General features: G+C 40.0%; 1 protein-coding gene and 1 long non-coding RNA gene across 2 annotated transcripts; one reads left to right on the top strand and one right to left on the bottom strand.

Moving 5' to 3' along the window:
• The first annotated feature begins 1,353 nt into the window (after positions 1 to 1,353).
• On the top strand, positions 1,354 to 19,316 carry aif1l (allograft inflammatory factor 1-like). The gene is made up of 6 exons (XM_006640767.3): positions 1,354 to 1,538; positions 1,716 to 1,777; positions 7,166 to 7,232; positions 11,603 to 11,644; positions 12,147 to 12,309; positions 16,936 to 19,316. The coding sequence occupies exons 1-6, from the start codon at positions 1,514 to 1,516 to the stop codon at positions 17,021 to 17,023; spliced, it is 447 nt and encodes a 148-aa protein (XP_006640830.1). The 5' UTR covers positions 1,354 to 1,513; the 3' UTR covers positions 17,024 to 19,316.
• Positions 11,967 to 26,387, bottom strand: LOC138224998 (uncharacterized). The gene is made up of 2 exons (XR_011183527.1): positions 26,268 to 26,387; positions 11,967 to 12,649 (listed from the first exon to the last, which is right to left on the bottom strand). It is a non-coding gene; the product is annotated as an uncharacterized lncRNA (long non-coding RNA).
• Positions 26,388 to 26,481: the final 94 nt, after the last annotated feature.

Below are 26,481 nucleotides of genomic sequence, written 5' to 3'. Positions count from 1 at the left end.
CTACAGGGCTCAGGCGCAGAGAAGAGCACATGCATGAGACTTGTTTCGTTAAAGAAGCGGTGCTTTAAAGCATGCTTTTTTCTTTATTTGTGTATTCTGCCTCCATGCTTTAAGGCTGAATTTCCTTTCATGAGAAGGATTTTCCTCAAATCAGTCAGCAAGGTCAGTGAAAAATGTTTTTCTTCCAACCTTCAGCCAGCAGAGGGAGCAAATTCCTCAAAAACAGTTTTGCCTTTCATGCTCTAAAAGCTGGGTGGCACAGTGGTGCAGTGGTGAGCACCGTTTTGCTGGGGTCCTGGGCTCAGTTCTGGGCCTGGGGTGCTGTCTGCATGGCTGGCATGTGGGCAGCCTCCTGGTAGGTTAACTAGCCTCTGGGAAAATTGGCCCTGGTGTGAGTGTGTGTGTGTCAGTGGGTGCCCTATGATGGACTGGCCCTGGTGTGTGTGTGTGTGTGTGTGTGTGTGTGTGTGTGTGTGTGTGTGTGTGTGTGTATGCTCTGTGATGGACTGGCCCTGGTGTGAGTGTGTGTGAGTGTGTGTGTGTGAGTCAGTGTGTGCCCTGTGATGGACTGGCCCCGGTGTGTCTGTGTGTGTTTGTATGTTCTGTGATGGACTGGCCCCGATGTGAGTATGTGTATGTGTGTGTCAGTGGCCCTATGAAGGACTCCCTGACAGCCTGAACTGGATGAAATGATTACAAAAGTTTACAGAGTTTCTGTTGGATGTTTTGCAAATACAGTTTTACATTAACAAACACACAGTGATACATTTATTGTGCACAATAATAAAACAAAACACCCTTGCTCCAGACCCAATGTACTTAATACACAGATCTACAAATAATAATTATAATTGCTTACACTTACATAGCGCTTTTCTTGACACTCCACTCAAAGCACTCTACAGGTAATGGGGATCCCCTCCACCACCACCAGTGTGCAGCCCCACCTGGTCCCGAAATATATCAGTTATAACTCTTCCTACCTTCTTTGTATATGTTTAAAAAAAAAAACTAAATACTATGCATCGTTTTTAAATTAAACATGTTATCATTAACATCAAGAACCGATTTACAAATGTTGAAAGTCTGACTTCAGGACTGCAAATTTTCACAACTTCAAAAATAATAAAAAAAAATTATTATATACGGTTAAGGGTATTTAATATGAGCAACTGTATTTCAGATCACATCAACGGAGCCGCTAACGCCAGATCTGGTTTTTCTCCAGGAATATAATTAAATTGCACTGCTGACAGTATATCCTTACAATGCCACTGAACAGCGGTGTGAGCGGCTCTTCTGTTGATGTAGTGCCAGTGGGGGCCGGTTGGGGCTCTCAAGTGCTGGTCATCTCTTCTAACACGGAGCAGTATCAGCCGCTGGGAGTGCGGGCACAAGCCTCACTCTCCCAGTGCGCCTCAGAGAGTCCAGCGGCCAGAAAGGCGCGCAGATCGGGCTTTGCACTTTTGCATTTTGCGAGGTTTTTTTTTTGTTAACAAAAAGCAACCGGAAGATGCCTTCAGATCAGAACTTGCAAGGTAGAGATTGATAGCTATATCAGCACTTTTAAAGCGAGAGACGGTACCTCTTTACTGCCCCCGAGTTCGCTTGGGACGTTGGGCAATGTGATTGCTTGAGCACTGTTGATCAGATTCAAACTGGCTCGGAGTCTGTTGGCGGTTTAATAATAATTTTTGCTTTTTTAAAATTTGCAGGAGGAAAGGCATTTGGATTATTAAAAGCCCAACAAAGGGAAAGGCTGGAACAAATTAACAAGGTACAATACGCTTTTCATTTTTTAAAATCCTTTTCTGCCTCTATTTGTACTGTACGACAGCATTGCGTGCAACTTCAGATTATCCAGAGGGCTAATTAAATCGTTTAGCCAATCAATTTAACGTCCGAATTCCCCGGTTCATGTAATACAAGTACGTTTTTCTTCCTTAAATGTTAAAAGAAAACATTTAGCTATCCATAAAGTCGAGAAGTACAGTACTTGTATCAGAATATTTGTGATGAAGGATGTGTTCATCCTAATGAGCTGTTTAATTCCTGAATTGTAACGTTAAAGATGGGAATTTTATATTCATTATGTTAGAGTATTGCTGGAATCAGAATTAAGTAATATTGTGTATATCGTTTCCACACTGCTATACTTGTGCAGCTGAATTTCAAAACAAAGCTAAATGCGATTCCACTTACTCTCAAAAGTACATAGTACTTGTGTAGTGCTGTTGTGTGAATGCAGTGTGCAGATTTCTCAACAGGTTCAAGTGACACTGGTATTTTGCCTTTGCTCTGTAGTTCTTGCACTGTTGGTGGCGACAGCTCATTAATTCATAATCATTTTTGGACAATATATACCTTTAACCTGTCAACGGTTCTGCTTTGCTTTGTCCCAAAACAAAAGCTGTGCTGTAATAATCGAACCAGAAGTAATACTTCATAAAAGTAGAAATTTCTGCTAAGAAAATGGCAGAAGAGCTACATCTTGAATTAAAATACCTACACTATAGCCTGTTCTGCAAAATCCTTGTCTTTTGAGGCATTGAATTACTTTTTCCTATTTAGAAAAACCTCAGAGATCTGGCAACCCTGCCAGTGTGCTGAGGGATACACAACAGGTGCTCTGAAAGAGTCTGTTCTTTTCAGCTGCACTGGAGCGCCTTGTTCTGGCTGTGACAGTGCTGCTCCTTCTGCTGTGTTTTAAAGTTGTTTTTTTTAGCTGTAGTATGGTATTGGAATTACAGTTGGCTCCAAACCTACTGTATGTACTTGTTATAATGTTACCAAAAGCTGGTTTTACCAAAACAAAACCAAAGTGAACCTTCAGTATTTCTTGGGTGAATGAATTAAAGCACAGGAAGTTGTAAGATACCAGCATTGGGTGAAAGTGAAATACGATTGGCCGATTACTTACATATTTATCTAAATACATTATGTTTTCTTTTATTCTGTAGATATGATTAAAATAAGTCCTTCAAATGTAAACCTGTAATATTGGGTAGTTAAGTATTAGTTTTACAAAGGCTCTATAAACCCAAGTTTATAGAAGCATCTTCATGGGGAAAGTCTGAAAACTATCTGAAAATCTAAAATAAAATATTACCAACATCAATATTTCTAATAACATAAATAAAACAATCAATAAGACATTCCAGATTTGACTGTATTGTCAATCATCCAGAAGTTAAAGGCTAATGGGATAGGTGCTACCCAACCAGAAAGAGAACATTTATTTAAATGTAGTCAGAAAAGTGGTTTGACAATTAATTCTCAACCAAGGACAACAACTGAGAACCTTCAGAAAACACTGGCATCTTCGGTTCACAATATATACAAAGCTACAGTACCATTTGAGGCTAAACTCATGAATCTGGTGTCTGCAGCAAAGTTTCATAGCAATATTGGAAGGACAGTCATGAATTAGCAAAGTCACAGATACATGTCTCAAGTCAGATGAAACCTCATGACATGGCTGGATGAAACACAAACACACAAAGAATTTCTGGGCAGTCTCTCCAGGAGTATGATTAGCACAGCAAGATGATGCTGAGGTGAAAAAACAATGTCATCCCTTCTGTGAAGAATGGAAGTAGGTCTGATTTAGAGCTGTTGTGCAGCTACTGATCCTGGTGCCCTTGCTAGAATTCAAAGGTGGATGGACTCCAAATTATATCTGAATATTTTATCCAAAAACCTCTTTCCTCTGCTAAGAAGATCAACCTTGGTAGCAAATAGGAATTCCAGCAGGCTAATGACCCAAAACCCAGCTCTGAATGTATTGCCAAATGGTTAAAGGAGTCTAACTTCAACGTTCTTGATTGGCCATCTCCATGTCCCAGACAGAGGAATGAACTGAATGAAGCAGTTCCCAAGAGCAAACAGCATAATCCAGAGGAGCCGGAGAGGTTCGGCATGGACAAAACATCAAAAATGTCTGAGATCTGCCTGAAACTAATAAAAAGCTACAGGAATCCACAACAGAGTAGTTGCTGGGTTGTGATTCAGTTTGAATGTAACATATTTGGAGAAATATGCACTTTGGTCATTTCTGTTTTTGTGATACCCAATACCGTTCCTACAATATTTCAAGTCTTCAGTTTATTTATTCACCTGATGCTCAATGTAAACTTGCATGTTTTTTTCTTGTGAAACCAACTTTCATTAACATGAGAGCTATGAATACTTTGAGGACCAGCTAAGAAGGAAGGAGAAAACCACCATTTGTAACATTTGTAACTTGTAGCATAATGAGGGGTTTGTAAGACAGCATGAGAGCAGTTAGCCTCACTGGCCTTTGGATCCATGGTGCTGTTGCTGTAACCAGCCTGCTCAGTACAAGAGGAAGTGTAGGTTCAGCTGCCACTGCCTGGGGTGCATGACTGCACACACTGAAGACAGAATGATTGCTGAAAGGAATCGGGCCCTTTGTGGAGCTCCTGCTGCTCTCAGTGGGCAGGTAGTGGTCTACCCCCTGAAACGTGTGCTAACATGAAACAGGGAATATTGGGGTACACTGGGAACATTAGGGTACACTGAGAACTTTAGGGAACGTACCATAAAGTGTAAGTGCAGGCATGAAATCCTTTCTTCAGAAAAGCACACTAAACAACCTTTTATAGGGGATAATTTATTTTCTTCCACTTTATATAAGATACATTGGTCTTCAGAAATGATGGCTTCCTGGTATTATTTTACTTTTGGTTTAACTAAAATATCTGCATAATGTTTTTACATTTTTGCTTTACTTTCCTTTTATTCTTCACAGGCATAGAAATTAAAATCTTGTGTCATACTGGTACTGAAAGCCAAAGGCAGTTTATATAATCTACGTTTTGCCACAGGGGTTGTTTTGATTGCTAGTCCTTGAGGCCATATTGGATTGAAGCTCTGATGCAGATCCAGGTCCAAACAGCAGAGGAAGGTTAGTTTAAGGTCACAAAGGGTACAGTGGCGCCTGCCTCTCTCCTGGCACACTGTGCCATGTGCTCCAGTGATTATTGAGTCATCTAGTGCTGGGTCTGGCCACACTGAACTCCTTGGTCTGAGCAAACAGAAACACACTTTTGAGCTTCTGATTGCTGTAATGTAAGATTGTTGTTAATTTGAAGCCAGTGACAAAGGGGCTGTTGTCATAGCAGGAGAAGACACAGGCAGTTTTATTCTCATTGTTCAGTTTCACTAAGAACCCCATTTTCTGTACCTCCTTCTTTGTGTCTGTGGTTGCTTATAATAAAGATTATTTCCCCTTTCAAAGTAGGATTTTTCAATCCTTATCCAGCTTTTCCCTGTTCACTTTGTGCAACTGTCAATCTTAAGATCTAGGGAGCATTTTTAATATTTATTTTAATAAACAGTTAAGAACAGGAATAGAACAATAAACAAGACATTTTCATGATTGCTAGAAATAAAAAAAAACATCACTTCTAAAGTCCCCAGCTATGATCCTCAAATTAAAACATGGCATCTTTAGACACATATTCAGTTGTTTAGGTCATGACAGAACGAATCTAACACTTTTTTTTATTTAAGCTGGCTAATTAACAAAAAGAAATGCTGCTGGATTGTGTCTGTCCCAGAACAGCGCTGAGGGCCTTTGACTTACTATACTGGACAGTTTAAGAACAGAGACCAAGAATGCAGCACCTGTCAAATGGTTTAAAGAAAGTCCAACTGCACTCAACGTGCACAAACCCATTTTTGTGGTATATATTAAAATAGTCCTTAAATAAATAGTCATTATGGCTTTGAGTTCTTAATTACATGGTTTTATTCCTAATTTAGTTGCCTTCCAAAGGCCAATAACACTTTGTATCAGTGTTAGACTTTTGAACTTGGTCTTGCTTCTTTCTTACTGAAATGATTTCTGTCATTATCACAGTCCTCCAGTGTTCATTGTTTCGTGCTGGCCAGACTCATTGTGCTGCTGTTTTGAGAAACAGTCAAAGAGGAATGTCCTTGTTCAGCACATTCCTGACAGAACCTTTTCATACCCCCTCCACCTCTTGTGTGCAGAGCCACACATACCTGGTGTTTAGTTAACTTTCTATTTCTCTCACTGGTCGAAAACATTGCAGTAAACACTCTGACCCCGGATATCCATTCGAACATGGGCAAATATTCGCTGTATGTGGTTTTGGATTAGAATGGTACGTACCTGTACATGGCTGAGAGGTCACATACACAAAACAGAAAAGGGGGAATAAGAAGATAAACAACAAAAGCTTAAATCAAAATGATACACCCTGACCTTCAGTCTCACTCCCGGTCTGATCTGTAGGCAGTGGTGTGTTAAAACCGAAGCCAGTGTGTAAAAGATTAAGTATGAATGAAGTGAGGCTGAAGTGTCAGACAGGTCTGGAAACACAAGCCTGACGTCTAAACTGAACTGGGCGATGGTGGCTTATGTTCTGCAGGCACGTTAACCAGTACACTGAACTGTACTGGTTACTACTAGCAGAGAACCTCCATCTCAGGCGTTTCCTTTCATCTCTCTTGCTGCCAATGGTGTTTTTCTGTTCTGTCTGATAACCCAGTAAAAATAGGTCAAGATGTGGTATTTAGTTACAGAGAGTCCAGAGAACCATGGGGGAGCAGAGAGCTCTGTTAATGGCCCAAGGCTTTTGATGGCTACATTTGCATGTCTGTAATCAGAGCACAGAGCCCAGGATAGAGAGGATGTAATGCAGTTCTCTTGAAAAAGAGATCTTTTTTAAAAATACCTGATAAAAGCTCTCTCTTTTCATAGAATTAAACCAGAGTGGCTATAGCAGGAAAAATATAAAACACGTACATTCCCAGCCTTATTTTACAGTAAGCCTGTAACAATATGTTGTTGAATTAATATATTATAAAGATTGCAGCAGCCTTGTGATGTGGATGTGTATTTGCATCTGAACTAGAAAAATAAAGATGAATAAGGACAAGCCTGGTGGTTGCTACTCTCAGTATGTGCTTGTCAGCTTACATGTTAAAACACTTTATTAGATACTGGTTGATAAAATATTTATTTCCAACAGATGGTGATGCTGTAATATAGCTCCTCCTCAGCTTGATCGGAAGCTCTTTCATAGATGTTGATCCGTAAATAATTTGCCTGCAGGGGTGTTACAGATTAAAGGCAAAGGGGAGAATGTTTTAATGTTTGCATTTCTTTTTTTAGGAGTTCCTGGAAGATCAGAAGTACAGAGATGAGGAGGACCTGGAAGAGAAGCTAGACTCCTTTAAAAGTAAATCTTCTGATGAGTACCTTCCTTGAAACTACAGCACTTCACTGTGGTCACTTACCGTATCATTGTGCCACTCGGTGCCTTAGCACTAGCTGAGTTTCTATGACACTTTGAAAGTATTATAAACTCTACAGGGCACAAATGGCATTTTTTTCAACTTTATAATTTCTGTATTATAGAAATGGAAAATATGAATAAGCAATTGGGTAGCTTAGAATGAATGAAAATGCTAACACTTCATAGTGAATCACAGCATCAGCTTCCCAAAACAAACGTTATCCTGTATTAGTGGCCCTAATGCCTCTGTGAGCTCTCACGGGCCCAGGCAGTTCTCAGGCTCTGTGCGCAAGTACAGGCCTTCAGGACTACTAGCAGAAAGCTGAGGAAAAAGGGAGTCAAAGACAGAGACTGTGCCCAAGAGGAGCCCCCAATGCCCCTAAAATGTGTGGCAAGAAACGGGGCTTGTTTGAGGCTCAGGCACATAGGGAGGAGTCCAGTTTTCGTGCATCCAAATGCTGTGTGCTGTTAAAACCTGCCGGAAACGCACAAAAGAGTGGGGAGATGTTGAAAGGGGGTCCGTGAGACCCCAGTCTCTTGTTGAAGACTGGCTTTCTTTAGCACTGGCTGCGGTGGGCGGGAGCCGTTTGTGCAAATGAGAAGCGAGGGCCCAGGAACAAACCCCTCCTTGTGGCTGGACTGCAGGAATTCTGAGGCCACCTCTCACGCCAGGCCCATTGCCCAGAGCTCACGAACAATATTAGCATTGTCCTGTTTTCAGTAGGTGACACGGTTTTTGTTCCATGAAACTGCATTGGAGGCACTAAACAGGCTTCGTATTGTGAAATCTTTTTAATGGGTTAATCCACATGCACCTTAACTGTCAAAGAGAGAACTAAAATGGAATTTCCTTGGAGGTGGACAATTATTTACTGATTTATTTATGTATATTTTTTAAACTAGTTTAAAATTATTCCTGATGGCTAATTAGGATATGATTTTCTAAAATTAAAAATTAGTTATCCTGCCAAGCAAGGATTTAATAGTTTAAATTAAAGTCAAAAAGTGTAAATTAATTTAGGCTTAAGAGAAGTAAAGGAGAAAAGATTTCTATACTTATATTTGACCAAATCCAAAGCTGGATACATTTACTTAAATCACATTTTACACATTAGTTAATCTTTACAAACACTGGAAAGTTTTCTTGCACACCGAAGACAAGCCATTGGAAAAAAAAACAAGAATTTAAAAAAAGTAGACTTCGTTTGAATTACATTTAAAACACTAGTGTTGCTCTGTAATTGACCTTTTTTTCAAAGAACCAGAGTTGATCTTTAAATCTTCGCCCCAAAAATCAGCAGACTGGAACAGTGTCTGGTTGCCAGCTCAGGATTAAGTTTGTTTTAACCAGAAAATAAAAATGCACGCTTTCCCAGCTCAGGCACATTGTGATGTGTTGGTACTGTATGTGTTGTTGAAAACTGACTGCTTCACTAAATAACTGATTGGAATGCTGTAGCTCAGTTAGCTGCATTAACTGCTGAGAGTTCCTGACCTCTGCAGGAGATGTACTATTTGACTTTACTTATTTCTTCTGGATTTTTTTGCTAATCTGAAGAGTGTTAGAGGCTATAAGTATTATAACCAAAGCATTTTGCACACACCAAATTCAGTTTGGAGGGACTGATGGCACTGTATTGTTTATATTCATAACTCATTTGAAGCATAACTAACATTAGTATGATCACAAATACTGTATTCTGTGCAAAAATACAGTACAACTTATCTTTTTTTATCAAAAAGTGAGTGACATGGACCCAATGAAGAATGAAAAGCAATCCAGGAATTACAATGATGAAGGCCGTCCAATGCTGCGCTTGCATCTAGTCCTTCTGTACTGTATATACAGACTGTACTGTTTATTAATCTGTACTGTATATCCTTGTATATACAGTAGCTCCAACCAGAAAGCTTTCTACTGTCCATCCTTTTACACCCATGTTTCCCTGCATCACTGCCTGGAACCAATAGATGATCCCAGCTTTTCAGACAACCCTCACTTAATTATTGTAAAAATCCAGCAAGCAAAAGCTCCCGCTGTCTCCCAGGGGTCCGCAGGTTTTGCGGTGATATCAGTTACAGATACACTACACCTCCCGGTAGGTGCTTAGTCCCCTGTCCGCAAACCTGGAGCAACACGGCTCTGTGGGTGGCCGGAGAGCAGGTAGAAGTCATTGCTGGCGAGCCACGTCTTAAAACATATGGTTGGGACCTAGTGTAGTGTTTGAATGTCCAAAATAATAGTCTACAGAAACACTGATTTTAATATAAATGATTTGTAAGAACTTGGCAAAGGCAGAAATCTGGCCTGAGCGAGGAACTTGCAGACAGGGAAGTACTTCAGAGTGGAGTAAGAAGTGAAATTGGTCCGTGTCCTGTTATTAATTACATTATGTGAGGAGTACATCTCTTGTAGCGCTGCTGTCCGTGTTGTTTCAGATCTCTCAAACCCTTCGGTGCTGGGCCTGCTCTCAGAGCTCATCCCTCCACCTGTCAGGACCACCTGTCTGAATAGGAGACAGCTGCCCACTACACAGCTGTCACATGGAGGAGGGGCTCAGCTCTCAGTTTAACTGAACACTGGCTTCTTGTGACATTGCTGTTGGCTTCTGTGAGTCTGCAGCTCCCTCGAGGCAGAGTCTTGTCCACAGCCCCTTGTGAAGTTCACTTGCTTGGACGCACTGAACTGCCTGGATGCTTGGTGCCAATTAGTGCCACCACATGTGCCTCACATACGAGGCAGCGATGAGTAAAGAGCTTCTCTCAGCTGCACTGGCTGTTCTAGTCAAGACAGCCAGAATGGCTGCTGCTGCTAGCAAGGCAGACAGAGGCGAAGCAAGAGTTAAGGCCCACGTGCACAGTTGCTGAAGGGCATCGGAAAAGGTTTTTCTGTGACCTACAGTAAGCCTTAGCAGGACTGGATGGTCTTTAACGGGTAATGTGCACATTTCCAGATCTTCCCTTCAGCCCGGCCCTCTGTGTTTTTACTGTTTTTTTAAGACGACAATAACAAAGTGCCACTGAGTATTTTCTCGTGAGAAGTATTGTTTGAATGTTCTTGACCTTGACGTGAGCTCAGATGCAGTGCTCTGCCGTGATTTGTGCCTGCGATGTTTTTAAAAGCTGTCTGTTTGCTCTCCAGCTGCTGACAGTCCCTGGCTGGGGAGTGTTTTTTACAACTGCAACTGCCTGGTCAGGACGTGAACCCGAGGAAATCAATCCCAGGCTCATCTCGCTTTGCTTTGTCAAATAATTTGGTTTTCCCTGATTTATTATTAGACCTGAGATGGGAAAGCTTAGCAATTTCAGGCAATTTGATTCTTATTTAGATCTAGAAAGAGAAACATATGTTTGGTTGTGAAAGGGAGTGTTACAGGGATGTTAGGATCATAAGTTTTGCAAATCAGTTCAACTTTTTTTAATGACATTGTGGATGTCTCTGCTCATTCTTATTCTGCCTTAATATCTCCAACATTTGAGCAAAGATTTAAACAACTGAAGCAACATAGTAGGTTAGATCTATTTGAAAAGTGGGACCTGTATTCTGAAGCAGGCTTCTGTTTGTGTCAGAGCTTCTCTTTAATGTGTGATCCAATCAATGTCAGCTTCTAAAGGCATCATTTCCCTGCACAGGACTGAAGAGTTACTCTTGGCAATTTCCTTTCATGTCATTCAGCAGCTCCAGTGACCCGAAGAAACGTCTTTTCCAGCTTTCCAGCACCAAGTTTAAATTAATCATGCTTAACCCCCCATAGACCACATCAGTTTCTACATGTTCTGGTCTGTAGAACAGCAGAGAGCTAATACATTTCAGGTGTCATATAGAATCACAGTATCATAAGTATTCTGTTACAGCCAAATTAACTGTAATTATTGGCATAGTAATTAATCATAATTATTAGCACAGAGTTTGTTAAATTATTGTACATAACCAGGTATCTCATTTACCACTGGCTAAAACAAATGCCCCATACATCTTTGCTTCATGAGAAGTGTCGGTAATGTCTGTAACTATACATGTACTTGAGAGGATTAGCTGTATGCACTGAGACTCGGTTTATTATTTGGGTGGGGTATCAGATCAGCCTTAAATACTTTGGCTTCAAGAGTATTGTGTACTTTTTTCCATCTTAATAACCATTAACAATCAGATCTCTTCTTTCCTTTCCAGTATAGTTATCTTCGCCACAAACTCTATTAACAATCATGCTTTTGTACTGTTTAGTGGTTTCATCCCATGTAAGAACTTTCAGTTTTAGGAGATTTATTTATTATCTCTGACCATTTTCTTTGGCATTTTTATCTGTTTTTAGATAAGTATGCAGAGTTTGACCTGAATGATCAAGGAGAGATTGGTAAGTGTGTGACCTTACAGCACATTTAGGTTTTCAATTTGTCAAGAATAAAATGTATCAGCTCCGGGAACATCCTGATACTAAAGGTGTCAGAGTAGCACTTCTTATTAGAACAGTCACAGTAGCGTTTTGTTCTACACCTGTCACATTGCCTGGTTGCCTGTTCATCTTCTAAATTAAAATGTTTAATATTCCTTTCTCAAAACAAAAAAAAAGTCCCGTCCCCCCCCCCAAAATAGTAAAACATTGTGTGACATGTTTTTACCTTTCTAGTTAAGAATAACATTTTAAGAACATTAGAACAATTTTAGACAACAGATACTGCAAGTAAAATGATTTTTTCTTTGATTTGGAAACGCTGTGTCTCATTCGATTTAAAGTTTGGCTCCCGTCCTTTGTATAGTGACAGGATGTCACATGGTTAGGATCCCTCCTTCACTGTCATGAGGTTAGAGGCAGCAGGTGTGAGTGGCTGATGGCGAGGACTCTGTGCTCCCTCCAGACATGATGGGCTTGAAGAGGATGATGGAGAAACTGGGGGTGCCCAAGACTCACCTGGAGATGAAGAAGATGATCTCGGAGGTGACGGGAGGGTGCAGCGAAACCATCTCGTACAGGGACTTCGTCAAGATGATGCTGGGGAAGAGATCTGCTGTCTTAAAACTGTGAGTGGTGGGGACCCTAGGGGCCACATCTGGGAACTAGTTTCCAGCCAAAAGCTGCCCCTGAACACGTGTCTGTTTCTTGGTTGATCTGTTGCAAAATCAGCATGTTACTGTCTCTCGGTGGGCTTCTTGGGCGGGTGGGCTTGTGCAGTGGAAGGAAGGCAGAGTCCAGCGCCGTGGGCCTCCTCCTCAGATCCCCGAGCGGAGTGCGGAAACTCCCCGCCGTGCGTCTCCTCCGGTCAGGCCGTCGGGGTAGTTCGTCGGGATGGGTTCTCTAACATGCCGTTGTGTTAGGCGCTTTAATCACAAAAGGGCATCATGCCAGCAGGCCATCCATAACCTGCAATGGAGAACAACAATCTGGATGTGCTTGGAACTTGTAAACAGAGTAAATATTTATTTGCTTAGTGCACACCCTAAGAAAAAAAAAAGATTTTGGCCTTTGGTATTTTGAAAAGTTGGCAGTATTTATGTTTTAGTCGAAACCCTGAGCTTTTGTGACCCTGAACCAGACAAAGTTCCCTTAATCCAAACGTGCTAATTGTTTCATGAAGTGAACTTTTCCTTTCCACTTCTTTCCTCCCTCACGTGCTCCTGTCAGCCCCGGGAGTCACTTGACCTGCAAACATGGTTCATTGAAATTGGCCTGTGGGTACAGTTCTTGAGCTTAGAACAGTGTGTTCAGATCAAATGTTTTGCCATTCCATTTTTTATTACACACTAATCTGCTTTATCTTACAAGACAGTATACAGTATACAGTAGCTTGCTGGTATGTTTCAATTATGCTGTTTAGTTGCCTGACTTACTCTTTATACTTAATTTTTTTATATATATAGTTTATTATTCACTTTTATGTCTGCATTTTGTAAAATCATCCTACTTCTTTTGTCACTTGATTACATGTTTCCCTGCATTCACAGGCAATAACAGTGAAATGCTCCTTCTTCCATTTAGATAAGAGACAACAGAATTTTACTTCCTGCTCATTCTCATTCAATCTTTGAATGATATCACATTCGTCACCCTTGTAGCAGCCTCCTGGCTCGTCTGACTCATGGAAGCTGCATCAACACATCTGTACAGTGTAAGATTTCCACTAGTGTGTGACGAGAGGCTAAGGTGTCAGTCCCCAGAAAATTATATCACCTTTTGCAATTCCTTTGTAATGAAAAGAGGTGGTTTTTACTTCATCGTAGACTTAACTTGCACATAGAGAGACTGTCATTCAGCAGGGGGTAATTTCACTGACTGCACCTCTCCAGTTGTTGCCCAATACAGCACTGCAAAAGCCTTCCCCTTCCACGGTATCACATGGACAGATATGTAGGACACACATTGTAGCATGTATAGGATCACACTGTGTGATATCTGAGTGATTTTAATTTGCATTTAGCTACCCAAGGGTATGTGGCATTTACGCCACTTAAGCCACCTGTGCAGGTTGTGTGTGGTGCATGCTTCATAATCCTCCTGTGCATCTATAAAAAGCCCCCAAAGCATGATTGCTTTAGCCCTGCAGCAATGCATCTTTAAGATAAGCTTTTGCAAAGAATCTCTGGTCACCTGTCATAGTGTCCCGAAATACCTTTCACCACTGAATCCCACAATAATACCAAACATTTTTGTATTTTGTTTACATATTTCTTTAGTTAAGGTGTCTCTAATTGCTCTAATTGGTTAAAAATGATAATGCTACTAGTTGATGGGCTGCAAACAAACCTAACAAAATTCACATTCTTTCCTGATGATGTTCGATCTCTCCAGCATCATTCAATTTCAGCAGCATATACCCATTCCTTGCCTGTCTCAAGAAAAAAACCTTTTTTTCTTTCCTGATCCTGAATGTCGGCACATGTTTTGGTTCCCAAACTGTGGGTCCTGTGGGTCCCACGGGAATGCTGTGTTAGTGTCACTGTTAGGACAAAGTAAGACTAAAGTATCCTCAGAGCTTGTCCCTCTCTCCTGAAAAGATTCAAGATCTAAAAGGCTGTTTACTTGCAGACAGACTTATCTGAGCTCACACTGCATGGTTTTCCAGCACCACTGCTCCAGTGCGAGGAGTCGCTATCGAACACTCACTTCAGGAGTTTTCAAAATACAGGCTTTTTGTGCAGAATTGACATGATCAGAATGCTGAGGCTGTTTTTTTTTCCTGTTGAATCCTTGCTTTATTGTAGCTGCATCACGTAAGACGCCTTTGGCTATTCCAAAAGCGTAGCTACAGAAAGGAGTACAGCCACTCTTAAGTGATTCTTTAGAGTTGTGAGCGATTTTTTCTGGTTCATTTTTCCCCACTTAAGCTTACTGGGAACAAACATGATTTTGGCAACTGACCAAGTTGGCAATGGAAATCAACAGCACAAGGCCAAGCTTACAAATCTGCAATCAGGTTTAATTGAGTTTGCAGAGAAATTACAGAATATAACACATATTTGTCCAAGACAATCCTGCCATGCTGTATGTAGTCCTGGCCTCTATACTAGGCTATGCTGGTAGCCATGCCTGGAGTCAGAGGGTTTTATAAATCCTTTACTTATAAAACATATATTGGTCCTGAAATGACTATTTAAAGGTAGAAGAATAATGAGGATTTTGATAAAAATAGAAATTAAAGCAGCTACGTTACGTTTATTGATGGAATTCTCATATATAGATAATAGAAAACCAAGACATTTTTTGATTTTCAATATAATATTGCTTGCTTATTCTTTTGTGTGTTTTTTAGAGAACATGTTAACATAGTGGTGGGCATGATTTGGTTATGACCATAAGATCAGTGTTGTTTTTTCTGAAGCAAAACTACAAACTGCTTTGAAGAACTGGTGCACTCAGCCGTATTTCGTGCTGTGTGTTTTAACAAATCCTATTTTTTGTGGTGCCTGTTCTCGGAGTGTGTCAGATAGAAGAGCTTTATTTTTTTTTCCTTTTTGAGCAGCAGTCCTTCAGGCGTGTTGCACCCTGTAGGCCTCCAGGGCGCTGCTCTGAAGCGCTGGCTGATACAGGCCGGTGTGAGGAGCAGGCCGAAGGAGAAAGCTATCTCCTGAATTACAGAGCTTCCACCACAGCTAATCTCGGATTTCTTCCAGAAATCCTGAAACAGTGAATGGGCATTAAAAATCTATAGATCAGTCAGGGACCCTGCTTGGGACTGATGAGCCCGTGAACCATTGTGCAGGCCACTCGACATACAGTAAACAGAAAGGGAATAGATCAAATGAAAGGAAGCATGGACTGAAGAGTGAGCCAGAGCAGTTTGCATGTAATGGATTTACACATCGAGCTCCAGCAGCAAGGGAGTAGAATAGCTGCACAACCATTTATCTTTAGGGATAAGGGGCTCTTAAGAGCTTATCGAAGCTTTGCAAGAGGTTAACCAAAAAAGGAAAGTAAAGAAGCTCACTCGAATAGAACTGTCAGCCCCTGTGGTTTGTCACCCAGCGATCAATGATGACAGGACCTGGGGTAAAAATACTTTATGGGGGGGAATGATACCCTAATGAACCGGGCAGGAGCTCTCAGCAACCTGGGGCTTTGGGTAATGTAGGTTAATGTTTGAGAGTGAAAATCGTAATCTGGAATCTTGTGCTTGTGCTTCGCTTTTTGCACTGTGGCTTTTGTTGCAGTGTGGGGGAAAATCATAAAAGGTTCAGCACAGAGTCATCAAGAAGTAAAGACGAGTTTTAACCTGTGAGTGTCAATCTTGCTTGCACTGCAAGAGCTTCACCTCTGTCAGCAGCCTGAATACATCAGTAGGTTTGTGTTTATGTAATTGTGTAATGATGCCTTACTGTCATTGTCTGGGATGTCGCCCAGTCAGACAGGAGATACTGTCTTAGGGACTGCTGGTGTACTGAACATGGCTGACTGACTCCAGGATGCTGTATTTATACTGTAGGTTGACCTTGCGTACTTAGTTGCTTTTTTGCACATTATTTGTAGGCAATGATACTTTTTATGCCATCTGCCCAACCAACTTGTGTGTTTTGAACCTGGAGAGCTGGAGAGCTGAGCCTTAAATAGCTAGCACCTCAGAATTGTGCGGTGGATATTTAATGAAAATGAATTGAGTCTTGGGGTGGAACAGTGCTTAGCATTACTGCCTTGCAGCGCTGGGGTCCTGGGTTCAGTTCCAGACTTCGCTGTGCTATCTGGATGGAGCTTGTTGGTTTGTTCAGCCTGTGTTTGGGTGGGTGTCCTCTGGGTGCTCCAGTTTCCTCCCACAATCAAAGACATGCTGCTGGGTTAAATGGCTTCTGGGAAAACTGGCCATGGTGTGTGTGCATGACTGTGTCTGTATGTGCCCTGTGATGGACTGGCGTCCCGTCCAGGATGTACCCCGAATCGCACCCCTTTCTACTCGGGACAGACTCTGGATCCCCTGCGACCCTGAGCTGGAAGAAGAGGTTAGACAATGGATGGAAGCAAACATTCTACATCCAATAAAAAAATGAAATCCATTCTTGCAGAATCTGCCCTGAGGTTTTTGTTTTCAGATATACTGTATTCAAGAGCATCGTGAAATAGCAGCCCCTTCTGCACTGATCGCGACCCGGGGAGACATGATTGCAGGGACCGCTGAAGTGCACGCCTCATTGTTTTCCTCTCCCGTCCCCCTTGTGTTGCAGAGTGATGATATTTGAAGACAAGGCAAACGGATCAATCTTGAAGCCCAGCGGCCCCCCGCCCAAGAGAGACATCGCCAGCCTCCCGTAGACGTGAGGAGCAGCCCAGGAGGCAGGGGCAGCCTGTGGACACACACTTGTCCCATCCTGTGTCTTTGTATCGGTGTGTGAATAGAGCCTTATTGTGAGTCGGGATTCTACTGATGAAGGAGACTCCTTGTAGGCAAGGAACTTGTCTTAGTTTTAAGGAGTCAGCAGAGTACAAAATAAAAATGTAGCTGTGAAGAAAAAATGAAAAAATAGTTTTTTTATAATAAGAACAAATGTATATATTTATATTAAGGATAATAAAATATTTTTAATTACAGTACTCCAGACACCTTACACCCCTGTGAACTCAGTTTTGTGCTTTTTATTGAAGTGAATAAAGGCTGTTTTAGGAAAGAAACCAGAAGTAGCAACTATCTTTTAGATCAGTTCCACATAGTGTAGCTATTCAGAGGGAATAGAGCAGTAAATAGTAGCAGTGAGCAGCCAAGGCCTAAATAATATCTAGATATGTAATTTGTAACACCTAGTAAATGGCTCCTGTAATTATACTAGTTTCTGCACTACTTTCAGCGATGTGTTATGAAATATGAAATTTACCAGTGCTGTGTCTTACATTCCATATGTGGAATTCATAACTCTATAGTTCCTTGGACTCCCATTGCATGAATGGAAGAAGGTTAGAGCCCTCTGATTGTATTCCGCCTGGATGAGTCGGGCTAATTAAGGCATGGCGATTATGCTCAGCTTTCTGTAATGATGTATGATGTTTGTCACTTTGCAACAAAAAAGAAAAAGAAGACCTTTTCTTCTGTGTCACACAGTAAAGTTAAGATGGCAATTAAAATGCTGCACGACTGCAATACAATAAAAAAGCACTGTAGTGCTTCATTAAATGTGGAAACCTTTGACTTTCCGCTGTAAACTTAAGGGCACAGTGTGCTTCATTGGCATGTGGAGCATTTTTTAAAACCAGCTTGCTTTATGTAATGTGCTAAACTTCCTTTTTTTGTGTAATGAAGTCTTGATTCCAAAAGCAAACCCTTCCTTGACCTCATAAATTGGACATGAGTAGTTGTCTTCATTCCTTGCTTCCTCACAGTGCTTGCTTATTCCTTTTTAAACTGAAGCAATGGACTAAACTAAAAAGAAAAAGTCTCAGAAAAAGTGGACATCTATTAAATAAATGTTTTACTATGATATATTTCTAGAACGAAATTGTGAGTACTCATTTCTGTATCTTACTCTCACTGTTAGTCCTGCATTTTACAGACTCTTAATCCATAGCTTGTCAAAAGCTTCTGTTCCTGACTTTAAGTGAGGAAGTAATTTATGATTATGAGAAAGCATTTTCACTTTGTCAGTATTCAAGTTAGGAACTGGAATTAAAAAGATTATTTGATATAATTACAAGTTGTTTTGTACATTACAATAGCCAGACTGCCCATAGTAAATTCCTTTTTGTAGTACAGTTTTTCACTGAACTCATGAGAAATATACTGAAGTAAATGCTGTTCACTACACATTTTTTTTCTTGAAGAACAGAGGTACCCTCATATGTAGGGTCATCAACTTTCAGCATTTATTCCTGTCTTGAAATCCGCTGGCCTTGAAATGTCTCGTGTGCAAAGAAAAACAAATCGGGTAACAGTGAAATTGTCTTCTGTGAACGCTTAACTTTGTTCAGAATAAAGACACTGATACAGTGCTGGCTGATTCAGAGCTATAACTGCTTGTTGCCAAAACTGAATCCTCCCACTGTTTTTATACTTTGTGTTGAACAAATTCCTGCACACCCACAGTCTTAATGAAAAAGCAGGATTGTGTATGGGCTACATCCCTTGACAGTGAGAGTGTTCAGAGATCAGCTATGGATAACCAGATGTTTCGGGATCTTTTTGGACAGGCTTTGCTTTGCTTTCTTTAAGGCAAACAGGAATGACTGAAAAGGAGCACATGGCTGAAATACAGTAGCTGTAAATCGTACGTAAATCCTACATCACTTAAAACTTCTACTATTAAAGTATATAATAATATATGATCTATATATTATTATATAATGCATGTCGCTTGATGTCCCATTATTTGTTTAAGGTGTCATAACTAGTTAATTGGTTTATTTTTAAATGTATTTTTCTGTTTTGTTCTACAGTATCTGTGCCTCTTTTCTTATATTAAAAATACATAACATCAACTCTTAAAAGTTTGTAATGTGTTAGTATTACATGTCTTATACTTGTTTTCTCTGAAGCAATTTAAATCTCATGTTCAGTAGCAATTTTAAACACTGTAAAATGCAGATACACCAAAGGAATAAAGCTCAAACTAAAAATGTGTTTTGTTTTGGTGTCTTTTGGTGTGGATGATATCAGTAGGTGATGTGTACAGTGTGTTATGACAGTGTGTTATGAGTCATACTTGTTGGGATGAGTCTTATTTTCAGTAGTCACAAGAACATATCACCTAGAACTTTACATATGACAAATTGTTGTATTTTTAAACTGGGCTTGATAAATATACTCATTAATTTAAAGCACAGACCTCAGATCTGCAGAATCTGTACTTAAATAGTCAATACTTCTTCAAAATGATTGATCTTAATGATTCAGATACCAAATCAATGAAACCATATACATAATGGAGATAACAACTGGATAACCTGTAATATACTGTATAAGAGGCCATGTAGAATCATGTTTGTATTCAGTCTCCTCCCGTGTCGGGTCTGAGTTCAGCACTGCAGTCAAATTCCAACAGGTATTTGGGGATCCGTTCATGAGCTACTGTATGAAGTTTATTGCCATGCTTCCTTTTAGACAAGGCTGATATGAATTAATATTTTATGATGAACACTCAGATTAAAAAGTACACCATGGGCATGCCACAGCAGATGTTTATAAGTGTTTTAGGGCAGAATATTGACAGAACTGCATTCCATTCAAATTATTCTCACGATGCGATGAGAATCACAGACTGTGCTCAGACACTCGGACAAACATCTCAGGAAGCTTGCAGATTCCAATCAATGGAATCTGGGAATCACAATGCTGGGATTCTCTCAATATGTAGACGGGTCAAACCAGAAAAGACAGTATTCCGGATAAAAACTAGGTTAATTTTGCTGGGGCGTATGGATCCAAGATCAGACCACTAATTTCTAAATCCAATAATGTAGCGCGTTTGAATTCCCAGCAGTAAACCGGAAGAGAAGACTGTCAGGGTGTGGCCACAGGAAGGTAAGAAGAACCTGAAGCATGTTTTAGAAGAGACAGATCGGGACATGTTTTACCAAGGCACCTCAGATGACATGACAACAGTGAATACAGAGTACAAAATAAAGGAAATAAAGGTGTATCCCAATAATAATATATACAGTATACATAAGGCACATTAAACACCCCGAATATGAGGAAGCTCGCTTTTAAGAATAAGGCCTTTGATTAAATGAATGTTTTTTACTAGGTGTGACAAAGCAGACGCCTCTGATGAGTGTTTTAACGTTCTAAAGTCAGTTTCACTCAACAGTTCAGACTGAGTTATCACTGTGGGGGAGTACACTTTCAGGTTCTGGTCATTTATGTGGATTCCCATAGGAGTAGTGCAAAATGACAAAGTATAGGTTGATGTCTGTTATGCAATGTTATATTTATTTTTAATAAATGTGTTTATTTGTACTGTTTGTATGTTTTTATAAGTCTCTCTGTGTGTAAACCACAGCTATTTGGAAGCAAAACAAATTTCCAAGAATTCAGACAATAAAGTATTATCATATCAGGTCAATGAATCAGTCTATGGTATGGCTGTTATTATTTTTGTATGCTGTGAGTTACACTGTCCAATTATGTAAATATTGCACAGGCAAAAAAACGTTTCCCAGCCTACACAGCTCTGTGTTTCAGGCACTGTTTGTTAGGTAGGCTTCACAATGGAAGGGGCTGTTGGGGGCTATTCAGAAAAGAGCCTAATATTTTAATTAGGAGTAGAGGCAGAGAGCTAAGCTCAGCCAGTAGGGGATCAATGGGAAGAAATTAGATGCACACAACATGCTAAAGACAGGGGCTGATGGGGGGCAAACAATTGCTGTAATTAAGACACACATCAGGCTGCCTAATACAGACGTCTCTCATTCCCAGAAATGCAACACAAAAGCTACTCCAAACGTGTTGTTGTGGGTTGGTGGACAAAACTGAATATTTTCTGTGCATTGAAAGAGAGAATGAAATCACTTCATTTTTGTCTTTTGTAGTCTGTTTGGAATGCTCGGGATTTTAAAAGTATAGTATTTTGAAATCAGTATAGAACTACAGGTTTTTTAAGGACTTTATACCTTTGTAGGACCTATTAAACCCACACAATTGTTTTGTTCCCCATGTTTTTTTGTTGTTCCTTCTGCATACGTTTCTTTCCACTTGTTTTTTTCTTTCATTGTCAAGATGATCAATTCCAATTACAGATGCACAGACTGATTTCAGTTCTGTTTTTAAAGTGTCATTTCTGTTGCACAGGGATCTGATTTGTATGTGTCCCTCTGACACAATGCTAGCTGCGATTCAATTCAGATTAAAGGCATTTCCTGAAATATCTCAAAGTTAAAAATGAGCTAAAAATACTTTCCGGTATTATGACAGTGGATCCTTTAATGCAATGAAACATGCTTCTGTGAAGGAGTAGAACTGCAGCATGGGTTAACCTAAAAATTGCAACCTCAAGACATATTCTTGTTTAAGATATTTTAATTTTATACTTTAGGACTTTGCTAACACAAACTTAAAATTAAATGCCACTGGGTCCAAATATACATGTAAAGGCTAATTAATGTTCAGTTTCTTTTAAATGTCGGTACCTCGAGGCTGTTTTTTCCTTTGTATATCTTCTTTAAGTAAACAAACTTAGTTGTTTTACTTTATTGGCCATGAACTGCTTCTGGGAATACTCACAATGTTTTCAACTGAGTGTTAAAAAATGTGTCCTCAAAAAGTCTTTTTTTTTTTAGAAGCTGCCTGCACCAGGCATAGTTTTCCATTTAGGGAAACCAATTGCTAAATCAAAACCAGTTTCTCGGCTATTTTTAACAGCTGCTTTGGGATGTAAAAAAAGTAGATATATCCTTGCATAAACTTTATTATATTCACGAGTTCATGTCAAAAACAGCTATTTCTCTGGAGCGTTTTGTAAGCCCAGAGTTAGAAGGAGAATACATTTCTGCCTCACAGAAATATCACTATATTTAAATTTCTATTCTGTTTATTTGCAAACGTAAGTTGGGCACCTTCAACTCATTTTAATCCTATTAGACATTAAACTAGTTTTAGAAAACAAAACTACTGATCTCCCGTTCACACTATTTCTAAGACACGATATCATACTTTGTGGACTGCAGAGAAGTTAGACCACTGTCGAATAATCTCAGTCTTCTAGGGCTGGCATCCTGAGGTGTTTACAGGCATGTTTCAATTACCTACTCATTAAGACCTAAAAAACTTCAGTTCTGATCAAAATAACCAATTTAATTTAATAATTAAGATGAATGAAAATCAGACACTCTGGCTCTCCAAGACTGAGTCTCTGAATCCAGCAACCTTTTTAGATAAAGACATGCTCCTGATACAGCTTCACCTTGCTTTAGTATAAAAGCAAATGAAATGAGATATATAAATAGGTTATTCTAACTTCTAACAGCAGACTAATGAGCAGACTGTTGAATGGACCCGGGGAAGATTGAGATGGCTATCTATTGCTCCCGGTTATCTGCCTCGCTTAGCAGTGCTGTTGCAAACATGGGTTTCAAAAAGCCAGGCTGTTCATCACGCTCCTGATTAGGCAGCGCAGTCTGGCCTGCAGGGCTCGCATGTCATGTGCAGGCTTCTGGCAGCTCTTATGAAAGAGACTTTAAAACCTTCCTGGTTGAGGTGTAGCTAACAATAAACCACAATGTGCCCATAAAGCCCAGAACACTGGAGCGAACCTGAGTGGTGAAAGGACATTGCAGCTGACTGCAGTGGGTTTATTGTGCGGGCAGCACAGGTCCTTGACCACAGAGTGCAATGGAAGCAGACATTTTCTTAACCTTTTATGCTGGTTTTAGATTATGGCTCTCTGCAGTGTACTACAGCCTTTTGTCCAAGGGTTGCTCTTCAACTAAGGATTTTCTGTTGGGGAATTTTGAGCAGCACTCCATGAACACAATCTAAACTCTTACATGTCTGCATCTTCCCCGTAGGGTCCTTTCCATTACCGCTTGCCATTATTCCAGCAATCTCCCACCTAGTGTGTAGAATACAAAGCCGACGTGTTAGTCTCTTTTCTTCTAGACTAGGGTTTTCTTGACCACGAATGCTTTTGACTGACAAGAGCTATTAGGAAGGGAAGAAGGAATGTACATGTGCACTCTGGGCTCCACATGTGACTTCTGGAGCCTGGCGTTCACAGCTCTGTGACACTGTAATCCCATGCTCTATTTTAATTAGCTCTGTGCCACAACGCCGATTAAATGAAAAGAAGAAATTAGATTAGATAGTTTTATATTCAACAGATTGACTAAGGAGATTATTTTCATTATTTAATTTTAAACAGTCTGCTTGTTTATAACATGATATAATAAGTTAGTTATTTAACCGATGCTTTATTCCCAAACCGCCTTACATGTGTACCCATTTACTTACATGTCTGGGCATTTTGCTGGAGCAGTCTGAGTGCAGTATCTTTCTGAGAGGTGTAACAGGAGTTCCCCACCCAGGAATTAAACCCAAGCCTCCCAATTATGAGTCTAGACACCTAACTGCCATTTCACACTGCTACCAATACTATAATATAAGCTGAATCCTTGATAACACTAGAAATAAACTAGAAAGAACTACTATATTATACAGAAATAACCCTTTTTACCATACATTATGTAAATGAGACTCACTGGAAGGAGACTTTACAGTATACAGTATGTGTGCCATATTTTAATACCTATTTACACTGCCTGCACCCTGTAATGTTCTAAACACTAGTCACTAGTTAGAACACTTTGGCTAGTTAAAATACTTGTTTGCAGTAAACTGACAGATCAGAGAATTATTGTTATATTTTAAACATTCTGAATACCGTATAAAAATAAATAAGGCAGTTACAGGCAAAATTCAAAGGATATTGCTTTTCAACTCAAGGGAATTATACTGTACAATCAAGATCTGTGAATAATGGAAATTAAAAGCGGGAGGTTTAGGACTGGAAACAGGAGGCATTTTTTTTACCAAAATAGTGGTGGGTGTCTGTAACAAGAAAGACAGGAAAATGGGAACTGATCATGTCCCTTTCCTCCTTGGTGAAACTTTCCAAAATAATCAGACCAGGCTAAAGTTGTCTTTAGTTGATGACAGAGTATTAAAAGTCATAATTCAGGAATTGTGTTGCCCACTTGTCTAACTATTCCTTGTTACATATAGACAATATTTTCATCCATTAGGTTGATTTTATATTATAATCAACAGTTAAAGGCTTTGCAAGAAGGTTCTCTGGAATAAATTATCTACAAGCAGTCAAATGTGCAAGGTGGACTGAACAGCCTTCTCACCTTTGTTAACTTTCTCATGGATTTATACTGTCAAGATATTGACCGTTTTTGTGTTGTACTTTTCAATATTCTGTAGAACATGTACTCAGACACATCAGAGAGCCACAATATTAATACTTCAAAAGTAAGGTTAACAGATAACCAAACAGTAAAAGGAACATTTGGATCTAACTTTAAGTCTAAGTAAGATATTTTAAGTTAACAACAGAACAACAGTCAGAATAATTATCAACAGGGCTCCAAATGCACATAAGGAAAGCTGTTAAAAAGTTAGGAATATTCAATGCATTACAGCTCCTTAACCTTGTTTCAGGGTAACAGACTTTCTGATTGGCTTTCTGTTGTTTATGGATTGAGTTTTTTTCTGTTACCAAACTGCATAAACATGATGTCTAATAAATGAAATGGCATTTTAAAAAATGAATCAGAATTTAATTAGACATTTTCGAACGTTTTTGCAATTACAATAAGAAGTCAACAGTAGGCTTCTCAATGCAAAACCTGTTGAGTCTGTCCAACCCAGGGTTTTGGAAATGAAACCAACTGTAAAACAATTGCTACAAGCTTATCAGTGGGACTGACCTTTCCAAGTACAAACACTGTTTGTTTTCTTTTATTGTCAGTTAATCAGAAAGCCGTTTGCAGTATTGTTGTTTTGTTATGTTTTTGGTTAAAAAACAATAGTGCTAAAACCTACACATTCAATCTGAATTATTATTAAGATGCCATACAGGAATAAATGTGGATCTATTTTGATCCTTTTTTAACTATATCAGATTTAAATACAGGGATATGAATGTTTTAATAATGTTAATCTGAGGTTCTCATTGCTTGGTTTCCAAAGACCAAAGACCCATTGCCCTATTTGTAAGAGAAAGGTTGTTAAACCCTCAAAATCTCACCCACCAAGTTAAGTTCCCTCTTAATTTTATTGCAGTTATAGCAATTTTGCACTTCTTTACCTGATCTGCAGTGTAGTGGGGCTCCTAGGGGGGTGAATACAGTGGGCATATTTATTTTATGTATTAATGTACAGTAATATATACATAATAATAATAATAATAATAATAATAATAATAATAATAATAATACAGTACATACAGTCTCTCAAGTAATTTCAAAATCTTTGGGTGGAAAAGTGTTGTACAAAAATAATTCTGTACATTGTATTTGTTCTGTTTCTTACCTCAATGGGTGATGATTCAAACCAAGTTTCAATACATCACTCTTCTCGTTGCACAGTAACTTTGTTACGGTCACTTGTGAAATTTTGTCCCATGAATATCTATCACCATAGATAAAGGCATTACAAATCTAATTATCTAAACAAGTCTAATTATCGGGAGAATTTCAAAGAATATATTGCAGCGCTCTCGGGTTCACGGGGGTATGTGCCCACCTCAGGTCGGCCCCCCACCGCTAGGGACTCGAACCCGGGCCTCCGGTCACTCAACAGGGACCCCGCCCGTTGAGCTAAAGGGAAATCTCCCTGAGCCGCCCTCCCTATTCACAGGGAAGGGCGGTGACGTCACCGCGCCGGTAAGCCGGCCCGCTCAACCTGCAGTGGCGACCGTCTGCGGAAAACAACAACAGCATGTTGTTTTCCGTAGCAGTAATGGATCATAATCACATTTATGAGTAACCGTCGCGTACTTCCCAACAGCCTGTAATGAAAAGCTCCGTGAAGTTGCCCCCGCCTACACACAGCACAAACGACGAAACCCACCTCAATCGTTAGTGCAGCGTTTGTGCCGGTTTGTGCCGTTGAAAGTAACTTCCCAGCTGCTTTCGTTCCTTAGATACAACGTCTTCTTTTTCAGGGGTGACCTTGCCCAGAACCCCTACAACGTCGTAGGGAAACCGGACCGGTCTCAGTCGTTTGTGCCGGTTTCGTTCCCCAGATATAGCGCCTTGTCCTTCCGGTGATCACGCGACCTTGA

The sequence above is a fragment of the Lepisosteus oculatus genome, chromosome 24 (genome assembly GCF_040954835.1).
Source record: "Lepisosteus oculatus isolate fLepOcu1 chromosome 24, fLepOcu1.hap2, whole genome shotgun sequence".
Taxonomy (NCBI): domain Eukaryota; kingdom Metazoa; phylum Chordata; class Actinopteri; order Semionotiformes; family Lepisosteidae; genus Lepisosteus; species Lepisosteus oculatus.
Note: the sequence above shows the minus strand (reverse complement) of the source record. Positions and strands in the feature narration are given on the sequence as shown.